At 40.8% G+C, this 13,770-nt stretch overlaps 2 protein-coding genes across 2 annotated transcripts; both read left to right on the top strand.

Moving 5' to 3' along the window:
- The first annotated feature begins 621 nt into the window (after positions 1-621).
- On the top strand, positions 622-1,963 carry LOC120904299 (methionine aminopeptidase 1D, mitochondrial). The gene is made up of 4 exons (XM_040314191.1): positions 622-792; positions 857-1,079; positions 1,141-1,594; positions 1,652-1,963. Exons 1-4 carry the CDS (start codon positions 707-709, stop codon positions 1,846-1,848), a joined length of 960 nt encoding a protein of 319 aa, XP_040170125.1. The 5' UTR covers positions 622-706; the 3' UTR covers positions 1,849-1,963.
- A 1,534-nt stretch (positions 1,964-3,497) lies between these two features.
- Positions 3,498-5,304, top strand: LOC120903598 (ubiquitin-like modifier-activating enzyme 5). Its single transcript, XM_040313119.1, has 2 exons — positions 3,498-3,958; positions 4,032-5,304. The coding sequence occupies exons 1-2, from the start codon at positions 3,796-3,798 to the stop codon at positions 5,036-5,038; spliced, it is 1,170 nt and encodes a 389-aa protein (XP_040169053.1). The 5' UTR covers positions 3,498-3,795; the 3' UTR covers positions 5,039-5,304.
- The last annotated feature ends 8,466 nt before the right edge of the window (positions 5,305-13,770 follow it).

Genomic DNA, 13,770 nt, shown 5'->3' with positions numbered 1-13,770 from the left:
ATTGCTTTATGGTGCTTCTTTGTGAAAAATCTGTGATGTATTTTTCACACTGTCTAAAGGATGCAGTTTTTTTAATCGAAGCTGATTCGCAGATGGCGATATTTCCGCAAACTTATCATAAGTCAATTTAGGTTGCTTGTCCTAGATTCAACTCAGTCCTCCGTTTGTCATAACAATAAAATGAACGATCAAACTTATTTCCCGAGAAAAACAAACTTAGAGTTTTTCATTAAATATTTTTAAGAAATTAAAAACAAAACACTTTGTTACTTGTCCGTCCATTTCTCATAGTGAGGTGCAAACGATTTGACATTTCGAGCAAACCACACGCACACACACACTACCAACACACAAAGAAAATCAGCTGTTCAGCGGTAAGACTTCTGTTGAAATACAGGGCTCTTGGTTTGATATTGCTTTGATTTATTTTTCAAAATTCCACAAAAAAATGTTAGTAAAACCATAAAATCATGCAGAAATCTTTCAAAGTTTGTTGAAAAAAGGGTTATCAACAACACAATGAAATTTTAATGCTGAATTTGACAGTAAAGTCTGCAAAACAGAAGCTGTTTTTCTAATTAACGTGCAGAAGAGCCCTGCCCAAAGCCAAGCTAGAGTTTGTTATCATTTTGTATTACCGGCTGGCTGTTGTTATTGTTGTCAAGTTGTATCATAAATTGGATTGCTAAGCGGAAGTACATTCATAATGCTGTTTAGCTCTACGCTATTAAAACAAGGACTGCAAACATGGAGAACCAACTGGTGCCGAATGTTCTTTGGTAGAAGGAAAACGTAAACACGGTATGGGTTAGCGCGCATTGCATAAACTAATCCCCGATATCTTTCATCGCTACAGACCCGACCTTGGAACGTGTAATATCATCACAGAAGTTGGAAACGTTTCCCCGGAAAGAGCGGTCCCAGAGCACATCGTCAAACCGCCTTACTATTATGTGCGCAATTCACCCAGCACCGGCGAAGGGCAGCCAGAAATAAAGACACGCGAACAGATCACCGGTATGCGAGAAAGCTGCAGATTGGCCGCAACCATATTGAACAGTGCTTGCTCGTTTGCTAAGGTATTAAGCAGTTGTTGGACAAGTATTCTAAGACAGCATATAACTATTTCTACATTTGTAGGCTGGAGTGACTACAGACGAAATAGACGGCTTTGTGCACGAAGAAACGATCAAAGCGAACGCATATCCTTCCCCCTTGCGGTACTTGGGCTTTCCCAAATCCGTGTGCACCTCCGTGAACAACGTGGCCTGCCACGGCATTCCGGACGATCGGAAGCTGCTCGATGGAGACATCGTCAACATCGATATTACGGTGTTTTTCAACGGCTACCACGGTGACTGTTCGCGAATGGTGCTGGTAGGCAATGTAGACGAGCGGGGAAAATATCTGGTGGAATGCACCGAACAATGCTTGGCGGAAGCGATTCTTTGCTGTGGTCCTGGGCAACCAATATGCGTGATTGGCAAATCGATCGACAAATACGCCAAACGCAAAAAGTTGTCAGTAATGCCAGCTTTTGCTGGCCATGGGATCGGTAGCTATTTCCACGGGCCGCCCAACATTCTACATTTCGGTAAGATACGCCTGACAAGTTTTTCAGTTTAACGATTACAACATTTTCTGTTTTTAGACAATGATTTTCCCGGCGTAATGATTCCCGGCATGACATTCACTATTGAACCAGTGCTGTCGCTGGGCACGTGCGAGGCAGAAATTCTGGAGGACGCGTGGACCGCCGTGTCCACCGATAATGCACGCAGTGCCCAGTTTGAACATACAGTTCTCATAACGGATGAAGGCTGTGAAGTGCTAACGGTAGCGAGTTGATGAGAAAGAGCTGAATAAAAAGTGAGGTTGTTGCAAATGATTAATACAGGATGCATAAGATCGTTTATTGTTCTTAAATTATGTTTGGGATCTAAATCATTGTTCGCTCAAGTAATTTATCACAGAATTTTGGAACAATTGCTAGACTATTTCAATGCAACTACCCACGTGCTACAAATCCACTATACGACCACTAAACGGGTCCTAAACGGCTCAAGCTCTCAACATAAAAGGAATCTAAAAATGCATTCTATAAATAGCAAAAAAATAAAGCTGGTGGCGCCATCTGTTGATGGGATAGCCACACAGTGGAGCTTTCCTCGCTTTGAGAGCTTTCTCTTTCCTAATGTATCGTTGTATGGTTTCGCATTGAAGTTATGCATCGCTAGAGCAGGAACGGCGACATTCTTTGTTTATTGCTTAAATACTAAACTCTAATGTGAACTAATTGTACAAAAGCAAGTGAGATTCGAATAATGGTCGTTGTTGTTGATACCCCGCGTATCTGACCACATTAACAATCTAATAGATGTTTGCTTAGAAAATTAGAGAGGTATGTAGGCCATAAATAAATGAAGAAACACATTGCTAAAAAAGCGGAGCAATATAATGATAAGTTATAGAACGCTATCTATTGAGCGAAAGCTATTCCAAGCGCCACAGATTATGCTTAAACGACTGGAAAATTGAATATCCATAGAAAAAAATGAAAGCTTCACAGCTTCATTGGTTTGATCAATAGGTGGCGTTTACAACTCATCATTACATTGCTATCTTTTTCTTGCAATGCGTTTCGACAAGTTTCATCTAGTCATGACCTATATAGCCTTCTAAATTTCCGAGCAAAAATCTTTATGAATGGTCGTGTGGTCAGATACGTGGGTATCAACAGCAACGACCATTACTCAAATCTCACTTGCTTCAGTGCTGGTGGTGTCCGTTGGAGTTTAGTATTTAAACAATCGTATCGCCGTTCTAGTTCTAGCGATGCATAACTTTAATGCGAAACCATACAACAGTACAGAGGAAATGAGAAAGCTCTCCTCCAAGCGAGGAAGCTCAACTGGTTGGGTATCCCACAAACAGATGGCGCCACCAGCTATTTTTAAAATGCATGAGTCGTTTGCCGTCTGCTAAACGAAGTCTTTCTACATTCCGTTTAGGTAGAGAACTTGAGTCGTTTAGAAGCCGTTTAGTGGCCGTTTAGTGGATTTGTGGCACTTGGGCTTAGAGAGGAATGTAATTAAAACATAGAAAAAGACTAATCATCCACTTAAAACATGTGGCCTGGCCAGTTATGGTGGAAAAGTTAGAACATATTTTCGAATGAAAAAAATCTTCATAGGATTTTTAAAATTCTAATCTTACTACGATATGTTATAAAACATTATTATGGACCTTTAAGACAGTTTTCATTCAAAGCTTACAAGAAATTCAAAAGATATACTCTTTTAACCACGAAAAACATCATTGTTCCATACAAAATGTATGGCCTACCCGGGTAGGCGGTTGTACGATTACGTGATGTTTTTTGGTCGTACACAAGACGGTTAACCTACCGAAAACTACCGATAAAATTTTGATGCGCCTACCGAAAACCGTCTAAATAATCTGGCCACACTGTTGACATGTTCCCTAGAAACGTCAGTTGCAATAGCCACGACAGCTGGCAAACAAAACCGTGGCCAAGAAGTTGTAGTTACTTTCACCTAAGATCTATGCTGAGAAAACGATCCTCAATCAATCGCATATGGCTAAAAATCGTTTGCTTTAAGCCAGTTAAAGTTTGTGTAATTGTAAAAGTTGAGAACTCCAATTGTATACTAGTATCACAGAACGAAGATAGAGCTAAACTCCGTACCCAGGAAAAGATACAAACCCCCTCAAACAAGAACAGGAATAAAGCTACAGTTAACAGAAAGCTGAGCATATTTGCTTGTGATTATTATGGAGAAATCGAACGAAGGTGCTAAAATGGGACGAGAACGGATCGAAAAAATGTCCGCAGAAGTGGTGGATTCTAACCCCTACAGTCGCCTGATGGCTTTGCAGCGCATGGGAATTGTGAAAGAGTACGAGCGGATCCGGCAAAAGAGTGTGGCCGTTGTCGGTATGTATCACCCATCTGGCCTGGCCCAGATAACAACAATGATTGAATCTAACGAACGTAATTGTTTTTACAGGCGTCGGAGGTGTCGGTAGCGTAACGGCGGACATGTTGACCCGGTGCGGTATCGGCAAGCTAATGCTGTTCGACTACGACAAGGTTGAGCTGGCCAATATGAATCGTTTGTTCTTCACCCCGGACCAGGCAGGCTTATCCAAGGTGGAAGCTGCCGCGAAAACGCTCAACTTTATCAACCCGGACGTGGCAATCACCACGCACAACTACAACATCACGACGGTGGAAAACTTTGACCACTTTCTCGGCGCTATTCGCACGGGCGGCATCGAGCAGGGCACGCCGGTTGATTTAGTGCTTAGCTGCGTGGACAACTTTGAGGCACGCATGGCGATCAACACGGCTTGCAACGAGCTCAGTCTAAACTGGTTCGAATCGGGCGTGTCGGAAAATGCCGTCTCCGGCCACATACAGTTCATACGGCCGGGCGAGACGGCCTGCTTTGCCTGCGCTCCGCCGCTCGTGGTGGCGGAAAACATCGACGAGAAGACTCTAAAGCGGGAAGGCGTTTGTGCGGCCAGTCTGCCCACGACGATGGGCATTGTGGCGGGCATGCTGGTACAAAATACGCTCAAGTATTTGCTTAACTTCGGCACCGTATCGGACTATCTCGGGTATAATGCCATGATCGATTTCTTTCCCCGCATGAGCCTTAAACCGAACCCGACGTGTGATGATCGGTTTTGCATCGAGCGGCAGCGGGACTATCTGGCCAAACCGCGTAGTGAGACGGCAGTCGCTGCCGAAGAGGAACCGGAAGGTCCTTTGCACGAAGATAATCTGTACGGGATTGAGCTGGTGGCGGATGATGCGGACACAGCGGGCAAAAGTGATGAGCAAGTGGCGGCCACCACGCACGGCAGCAACATTGCGGAAGGGTTAAAGCTGGCGTACGATGCACCGGTGGTTGAGGCGGAAACTGGTCAAGTATCGGTCGATAATGACGTTAGCCTGGATGAACTGATGGCGCAGATGTCTGGCATGTGCAAACCTTCCGAACAGAAGTAAAATGTTTTTTTTATTGTTACGACAGCATTATTGGGAATTAAATATTTACGCGACGCGAAATGAAATATACTCTCTGATTGATGTTTCTTTGCTACATTGCTTAAACTGAACCCCGTAATCGTAAATGATGGTTATAAGTTTTACAATTAACATTTAAAATGTATAATGCATATAGAGAGCTAAATGTGGATCGTTTCCCTGAGAGGTTTTGTCAACACACAAGAACTTTGTGGAGATTATTTCCTAATATTACTACCCATAGACCAGACAGACTGTGGCATACTTATCTTGAGAAGTTGCTTCGTCCAAGGTCCGGACTTCGCTTCATTTTTCAATCCGAATGTGTCGATACAACGTGCCTTAGCGCGAGTAGAACAATTGAACAGCATTCAGAGTCACATGAACATGCTTAACGGAGCGATTAGAAGCTGTCCAATATACTACGGTGTTTGTAGAAATGCTATCTTCTTCGATTTCAATTCCGTGTTCTAGCATCGATATAATTATCACAGCACAGAACACTTGATAAAAACCGTTACTACATTTTTCCAATATCACACAAATATCGACCGCCATCTTCTATATTCTCTCTTACAGAATCACCAAGCAATAATTGGTAGTAAAAATACGCTTACTTTGACCAAAATCACACATTTTCCTCTCCCGAATGCGGCTGTTTGTTTTCGGTCGGTTTTTCTCCATTTGCTTTGGAGCACGCTCGCGCGGAACGTTCTGCGAGCGTGCTCCATTTTTTGAATGATTTGAACATGTTTCGTGCAGCGTAACGGCTAATGGAACGTGTGCGTGCTAGTTAAGCAACATGCAGCCGAAATAAGAAACTTATTATGTATCGATTGGCTTTTTTTCTTTTTTTACAAAAAGCATCATTAATAAAAAGGCATCAGCGATTATATAAACAAAGTATCTTAAAATTAAGTAAATATTTTATGTGATGTTTGCTATCGTTTAAACATTGCGTAAACTGAAGTAAATATTTTGTTAATTTTTTAAATATATTTATAAATTTTCTTTAACCTTTTTTCGATCGTTTGTTTAAGTTTTCATTGAAAGAAAGGTAATAATTAGGACACAAATGATGGCTGGCAATATATTGTTTTAAAACAGCAAGAAAGCATTCACTTTAGCAACGAGACTGCCATTCCTTGCTAAACTGAACCCGAATCAAAAAGACAATAATTTTATTGCTGTCACTCACACCTGATTCAAATATTTTAATAATTATGCAAACCGCGGAAACAACCGTGCGATTGCTTCCAGTTGTACCATGCTTCATGTTTCATTGGTTTGCTACTACTACCTCACCTGCAGCCATTTGCGAGCGTGTACCAGCCATAAACGACACAGACACATAATCCCAAAACCTCATCCGATTTGGAGCGTATCACTGCGGTGAAAAAAGGGCCCCAGGGCCGACGCACCGGCAAGTTGGCAGTAACAGTGTTTTTTTGGAAAGGTAAAACCGATGGTGCGAGGAAAATAGCATAAATTAACGCCCCCAATTACACCGGTGGGGTGGAAATCCGTTTGGCATGGAATTGGGATTATTAATGCCGATTGATCTTGATCTACACAGCTTAGCCATGCGCTGTCTGCTGCACCGGTGCGCAAATTCTTGTACGCCACATTACGCGCCCGTTCTAGCGGAGGGCAATGCGCAGGGCCCTTACTGGCCACTGTCTGTATGTGTGTGTGTTTGTGCGCGTTCAATTCGTTCATCGTTTTTCCCACACACACGCCCGTTTTGCCGTTCATTACAGGTGTGAGCGATTAACCGTTTCGCATCAGTTTGGTGCAGTTTGGTGCTGGATTAAGGTTTTGGAGCATAGTTGGGAGCGCGGGAAATAAAACATGGGATAGCCAATTCGTATGGTATGGTATGGTGAAGGTATGCGCACCGTCGTACGTAAGGAGAGCGGAGAGAGAGAGTGTGCAAGATTACGCGAAATCTGGTTTCTGCGGTGCGTTAGCATAATTTGACGAGAATTTCGACAACGCGTGTGTCGGTTGACCTGAATTAGCAAAGGGAACGACCGGGAACAGGTGGGCGAAGGGGGTTCGATTTCATTGCTCGAGAGAAACTGGAGTGAGACAGTGAAAATATTCAGCAAAAAAAACGAAATTATGAAGCCAAAATAAACATTCATTTATCATAAAAAAATATATTTTTAAAAAATTTTAACCGTTTGAGTCTGAAAATATAAGTATGAGAAAATAAGATGTTTTTTTTTTTAAGATATACTCAATCTTTTAAAAAAATATGTGTTTTTCTACAATAATGAATTTTTTTTTTAAAAATTTTAAAAAGTATAAAAATATTCAACGATAAAATAATGAAAAGAAATCAACTAAAAGTTTTACTAACAAAAATTGTATAAAAAGACAAAATAAAGAGAATTATTTTTTACGTCAAAAAATAAAAGTGTTAATAACATAACATAACTCAAAACGGACAATAACATGATCAGTATGGAGCTAATTAACATTTATCGCTAGCTGCAAAGGAGCAGGAAGAGAATTCATTTTTTAAAATAATTTTTCCAATTAATTTATAATTTTACTTAAAAAGTTGTTTTATTTTTATTTTATGTCTGTTTAATTTGTTATCTCTTTATCGCTCTATTCCTTTCTTTTCTGCTCTCGATCTCGATCTCTCTCTCTCTCTCTCTCTCTCTCTCTCTCTCTCTATTTCCTTAAATTTATTCTTTTCAATTAATTCTTAATGATTCACTTACATTATTTCAATTTCCATTCATTTAACTTGAAATGTGTTAATCTTGCTTGGAAAAAATCAAGTAAAATCACAACTGCAGAATAAAACAGAGACAAAACTTTGTTTCCTATTCAATACACAATTGAGGTTACCAGTACACAGCAAAGTTGTTTTCAATCCCACCCCAATAGTATTTCCTACCCAGACACAAATTGTTTGGAGCCCATGATTGGCATTTTTCTCCTTCCAATCGCGATGTCTAGTCAAAGCAGCGGCCCTAAACTGAACATGCATGGTCGAATGCAGGCAGGTGGTCCTTTTTTTTGAGTGCAGCTAACGGGCGGTCAGACACGGACCCCATTTGTTGGCAAGGGGGTTATTATTCCCAGTTGCAGAAGCATCATCGCACATGCACATACGTATATCCGCTTGCCTGTCAATGAGGAAGCAAGTGCCGATGAGCGCCGATGGACAAAACACTTTCAAACAAACACAATTATTGCTAGCGCGAGAGAAAGGGATGTACCAGGGGACTATGTGTCGTCCTCGACCGCTAGTTTCACGCTCGCATAACTAGGTGCCATGGAGCGATGGATCCCCAACTGTACATTTGCGTTACAGTTCTAGTGCGCGCGAGCGGATTCTTCAAAATTTATCTAAATTCGATCGAGCGCAAGAATGTTGTGCCGCCGCCGCCGCTGCCATTCTGCCGTAGCGGAATCGGTTCCGATCGGTTACAGTTGGCTAGTTGGATGTTTGAATGGGGAGTTTTGCTGTTTGAAAGGGGGAGGGGACGAAGAGGAATGTATACGGCGCCCTGTACGGTGAGTGTGTACAATATTTCCTGTGGCTGTGGTTTTCATCCATCATCGATTGCACCACTTCGGATGATGGTGGAAAATTAAAAATTTTCTGGATCACTTCCGCACATCGAGCATCGGAAGGGTAAGGTGGGGGCAGGCGTGGAGAAAAACGTTCTGGGAAAATATGGGTTGAAGAATGTTCGGCAGGTGCGCATCGCACACCATTCTTGCGAACTAGATAGAGTGGCGTTGTACATACTACAAAGCACAAACATTGGATTTCGTTCGAATAGGACAGGAAGCTGGTGTGATGAAGTGTAGCTGATAAAACGGATAACAGTTCGAGATTTGCAGGTGTTAACTAACGCTGCCATTTCAAGAATATTTTTTATTAACAATAAACCATTTTAGATTAAATTACTAATTGATTAATTGAGGTATCAAGCTGTTTCTGTTTTCAGTCTATAATCATATTGTTTAACAAATTTAAATCATATTGTATAAGCTCGTAGCATTGATTTGTTTATCACTCATTTTTTGTACTTGTATTGCTAGTTTCTTCTTTGAAATGTAGTAATTTACATTAGAATGTATGTAGCGATTTCTGGATTGAAATTGGAAATTGAGATAAAATTATCCCTTTGTTGCATGAAAAATTATTATTTCATTTTCTTGAGACCTTGCTTCTTCACAAAACTTCAAAAACGGCCAAAACCTTGGTCACATGAATCGAACTAGGTTGAACACTTAAAACGGAAATTCTTTTGTCATAATTTAATTATGATCTATGTAGACAAACACTATACGAAGACTAATCTTAGATTCCTTACTTATTAGTAGCTTGCATCACTACGATCTTGTCCTGCAAAAGACACATCTTCAAGACATCAAGACTTCTTCTAAAACCAAGACACTGCAAACTTTACTTCCGTTGAAAAGAATAAAACAAAGAACTCGGAGGCATACTATTTTATTTAACTCTTGTACCCTGGAGAGTAAAACTCCTCGTGTACTCTGGAGCTATTATATGCGTCACGTAATTAAGGGATGTTCCCCTACGTCATAAATACCGTCTTAACATCTAACATTGGACCCACAAAAGCGCCTGTGAGCTTATTTTCCTAAGCAGTAAAACACCCTTTGCTTCAGGATTCAACAAACCCGTTATAGGTTCAAATCTCGCAGAACTAACTACAATATGTTTTGGTTGAGCCAATTAGTTGCAGACAGGCAATCCCATTCGTGACTGAGGTTGTTGCACCAAACAAGAATAATATTTAGAAGTGCTAGAGATTGTAAAATCGGACTGATTTATATTTAGAGACTTGTTATGTTTTCAAGAATAACATTAAGAAAATGCAAAAAAAGCGATTCAGAATCGATCCAACTCAGCTCTCCGATTATTGCTCAGCTTTCCGATTATTGCTCAGCTTTCCGATTATTGAAGTTAATACATTTTACGGTAAACGGTAAACCACCACTGGCCGGAAATTCCAATCGGCGGATGGCGTGGCAAATTTTTGATAGTGCGTGCAACTATTTCCTACACGCGGATTTAGAAGAGAAAAAAAACTAATCCAAAGCACCATCAACAGCCTTGGCTATCCCCTGGATCAGTTTCAGATCTTCTGATTCGAGTGGTGTTGGAGATGTTTGAGAGAACCGCGATGATGTGAGATGATCTGGCCGTGGAGCGTGTTTTTCCCCCAAAACGCAACCACCTGATAGTGCCGGTTCCGTTCGGTACGATTGGCATGGGTAGAAAATATAAACACATGTAAGATCACGCCAAAATCACCACGGTACCCACTAGTTCGTAATTGGCAATTGCGGTCCGGTACTTGATCCGATTCGATCGGGCTTCCCACCATCACAGGCGAAGGTGCGCTTTCGAGCTTGCGCTATTTCCACGAGCCGTTTTGTTCCCCCTTCCGCTCAAGTGTTCGATAGGTTTTCTAAGTCTATCTAGAAAGCATTCGCGTGTCTACTGCTGAGTCCCGGCGCACGGAGACTGGGACGCACGTGGAAAGCTTTTACTCCAATCCCCTTCTGCGTCCATTTTAGACGCAGGTTGTTTTTGTTTTCGTTGGATTCCTGTTGCCTGTTTCATAGTTGGTGTTGTTCTCACCTACTTTCGTGGCTAAGAATTGTGGCCCTGGGGGTAAGATTTAATTAAATTTGAACGTATGGAGCAGTGAGAAGATACAAAAAAAACACACACACAAACGCACACAAAATACAAAGCAAATAAACCACAAACTAAACGGTAAACGGGCGCACGGACCGCCACAAGTGCTGCAATATGGGGGAGCTTACACGGTCGATTTCAGATTCGCCAGTTGACCATGAAAAAGGGGTAGAACGCAAGGTAGCTAATTTTGATTACTGCTATTTACTATCGCGGTGCCTTTCATACCGCAACCCCGGTACGGGTATGTTTGATGAGATGTACCTCCCGGTTATAACATATTGGTAGCAAATTGGGGTTTTGGTGGTATCAACTGCTGCAGCCGAGTACATGTTCCTGTGCAAGGTGCGAACCGGAGAGTAAGAATACGCTACACAAAGCGGTTCAAAAATATGGAAGAACAACAATGTTATTGTAGTTGTTTCAGGAATTCGTTTATGCATGTTTTATTGCTTATTTGGAGAAATAACCAACACTACTTCGTACGAATGATTTGCGTATAAGATCGCGTCTCTCAAATTTTAACGTAAGTCGAATCTTGTGATTTCCAGCCAAAATATTACTAATTTTCGTAAAATTTTGCAAGTAGGAGGTGATTGAATCCACTTAATTAAATATTTGATATGATTCTGATAGAATATAACAGTTTTAAACCATTCGCAATGGGTTTTAACATTCTATTAAAAGGGAAATTATTTGGAATTTTACAATTGATGTGTCAAATCAGTAAAATTTGCTCAAAAAACTGTCAAATTTAGTAAACCGCGTATCTCCGAATCCGCGCATAAGAGATACCGTGTATCTCGGAGACTACCTGTATTTATTTCATAAATTTTAACATATTATTTGTCTTAGGTTTATAGGGACAATGAGCAAAATATCCATACGAAGCAATAAAGGATATCATTTCACTAATACGGATAAATATGCTCTTCAAAGGAATTTCAAGTATGCATCATCATGTTCTATGGTATTCTAGCTCAAAGTTAGGAGGAAATAAAAAAAGAGATCTTGTATTTTTATATTTGAATATTTTCTCTAATTACTCAATAAAATGAGTGAAAATTTTCTCAATATGGATGACATACAATAATTAAAATAATATTCTTATATTTAAAAATCATATTAATCATTAATCATTAGGCCGGTCTCGTAGTACAGTCGTCAACTCGTACGACTTAACAACATGCCCGTCATGGGTTCAATCCCCAAATTGACCGCGCCGCCATACGTAGGACTGACTATCCTGCTATGGAGGGGGATTCAATTAGTCACTGAAAGCCAAGCCCACAAGTGGGTACAGGCAGGCCTTGACCGACATCGGTTGTTGAGCCAAAGAAGAAGAAGATTAATCATAATCAAACACTTCGATTTAGGGTAATGTGAGTGGTCCAATCGTGCGAATTTAGAGTAACCCGGCGCTCTGGCACCAATCGAACACGACATCGAACATAAAAAATGAATAGGATTTGACATGTTTGTCTTGTTTGTTTGTTTGTGTCTGACAGTGCACCTCCATATGGGTTTGATCGTGTCGGATGTCGTGTTCGATTGCTGCTAGAGCGCCGCCTAAAGTTGCAGTATTTTCACACTGTGAAATGATCGTTGAAAGTAAATTAATGTGTTATAATGGTCGTTCAATTTTGAGTTGAGAGCATCCAGACAACAAATTGTTCGCTTTTTATCTTGACGCAGACTTTGATGTTGTGCTATGAGTCTTTTCCTGGTTATAAGGACCTAGCCGTAACTTCTCTTCTTTTCTTAGTACAACAACGGTTGTCGATCAAGGCCTGCCTGTACTTACTAAGTGGGTTTAGCTTTCAGTGATTTACTTATTATACATACGGAAACTGATTCCGGACCTATCCATCAGAAAACTGCGGAGCTAGCCGGAATCGATTCCGACAAAAACTTCATTTTTCCCATCACTACTGTCCAGGCGTTATCAACAGGATTCTTTCTTTCACCCGAATTTACAATAAATATGAGATACACAAGCGTTTTTTAAGCAACGTTAGTTTATTGTAGCTAAAAATTCAGTCGCTTGGTTCGGGGATTGGTGAAAGAATGGCTAAAGATCGTAATCGTTGCCACGTTCGGGAATTTTCGTGCTATCGGGACTGCTCGGCCCGATCGTTATCAGCACGACTCCACTTCGATAGTGTCCTCTATCGGGATTGACGGAAAACACCACTGTGCCATCGAATTGTCCGTTAATTTTTTTTAATATTTAACAATCTTTATTAGATCACATTATCATAACAAAACAAATGCTAAAATTCTTGGCTAATTTCAAATATTCAAGTTCAATTTCATTCAAGTGTTCAATTCAAGTTTAGCCAAAACATCATATAAATTATACAAAAAAAAACTTCAAGAATTTGTGATAAAATATATACTTTCACCCATTATTCGTGTTATTCGAGTAAACTTTCATGTTGTTATATTTTTTGCTCAGGAAAAAGGTCGTTACTTAGAGAACTTTAAGAATTCAAAACAAATTAAAGGTAACAATAATATAACGGTAAATATTCAAAGAGATAAGGTTCATTACACTTTTATTAAAATAAGTGAAACAGATCCAGATACCTAGCCAGAAAAAGGTCTATTGAAATTAAACCATTCTGATTGATTTATCATAATTCAATCCCATCATAAATTACCCTGCGAATGATACACCGCTCCGATATTAGCATTCCCTGTTCGGGAGCAATGCTGCAAGAAACAATAAAAAAAAACTTTCGTTGCAAGCAGGGACCGCCGCACGGTATACCGCACCGTCTCTCTACCCCACTGTACCGGCGAGACGGAAGGAAAATTGTTCCCTCTCCGTTGCCTTCCAGCTCCATCCGTACCATGTACCACCGCCCAGCGGGAAAAGGCAAAGCTTCCCCACCATAGTTGCCACAGCAAGAGAGCGGGAGCGCACGCGCGCACGCCAAGAAAAGTACCGTGCCGGTGGCTGGATGCTCAAAGTCAAGTTCATTCCATGTTAAGCGCGCGGCCCGTA

This window comes from Anopheles arabiensis, chromosome 3 (assembly GCF_016920715.1).
Source record: "Anopheles arabiensis isolate DONGOLA chromosome 3, AaraD3, whole genome shotgun sequence".
NCBI lineage: Eukaryota > Metazoa > Arthropoda > Insecta > Diptera > Culicidae > Anopheles > Anopheles arabiensis.
This window is presented reverse-complemented; position numbering and strand designations above follow the sequence as displayed.

Excerpts from the sequence above, each read along its gene's own strand:
- LOC120903598 (XM_040313119.1), top strand. The coding sequence starts at position 3,796 with ATGGAGAAATCGAACGAAGGTGCTAAAATGGGACGAGAACGGATCGAA. Across the intron at positions 3,959-4,031 it reads AAAGAGTGTGGCCGTTGTCG|GCGTCGGAGGTGTCGGTAGC; the intron begins GTATGTATCACC and ends TTGTTTTTACAG.
- LOC120904299 (XM_040314191.1), top strand. The coding sequence starts at position 707 with ATGCTGTTTAGCTCTACGCTATTAAAACAAGGACTGCAAACATGGAGA. Across the intron at positions 793-856 it reads TTCTTTGGTAGAAGGAAAAC|ACCCGACCTTGGAACGTGTA; the intron begins GTAAACACGGTA and ends TCATCGCTACAG. Across the intron at positions 1,080-1,140 it reads GTGCTTGCTCGTTTGCTAAG|GCTGGAGTGACTACAGACGA; the intron begins GTATTAAGCAGT and ends CTACATTTGTAG.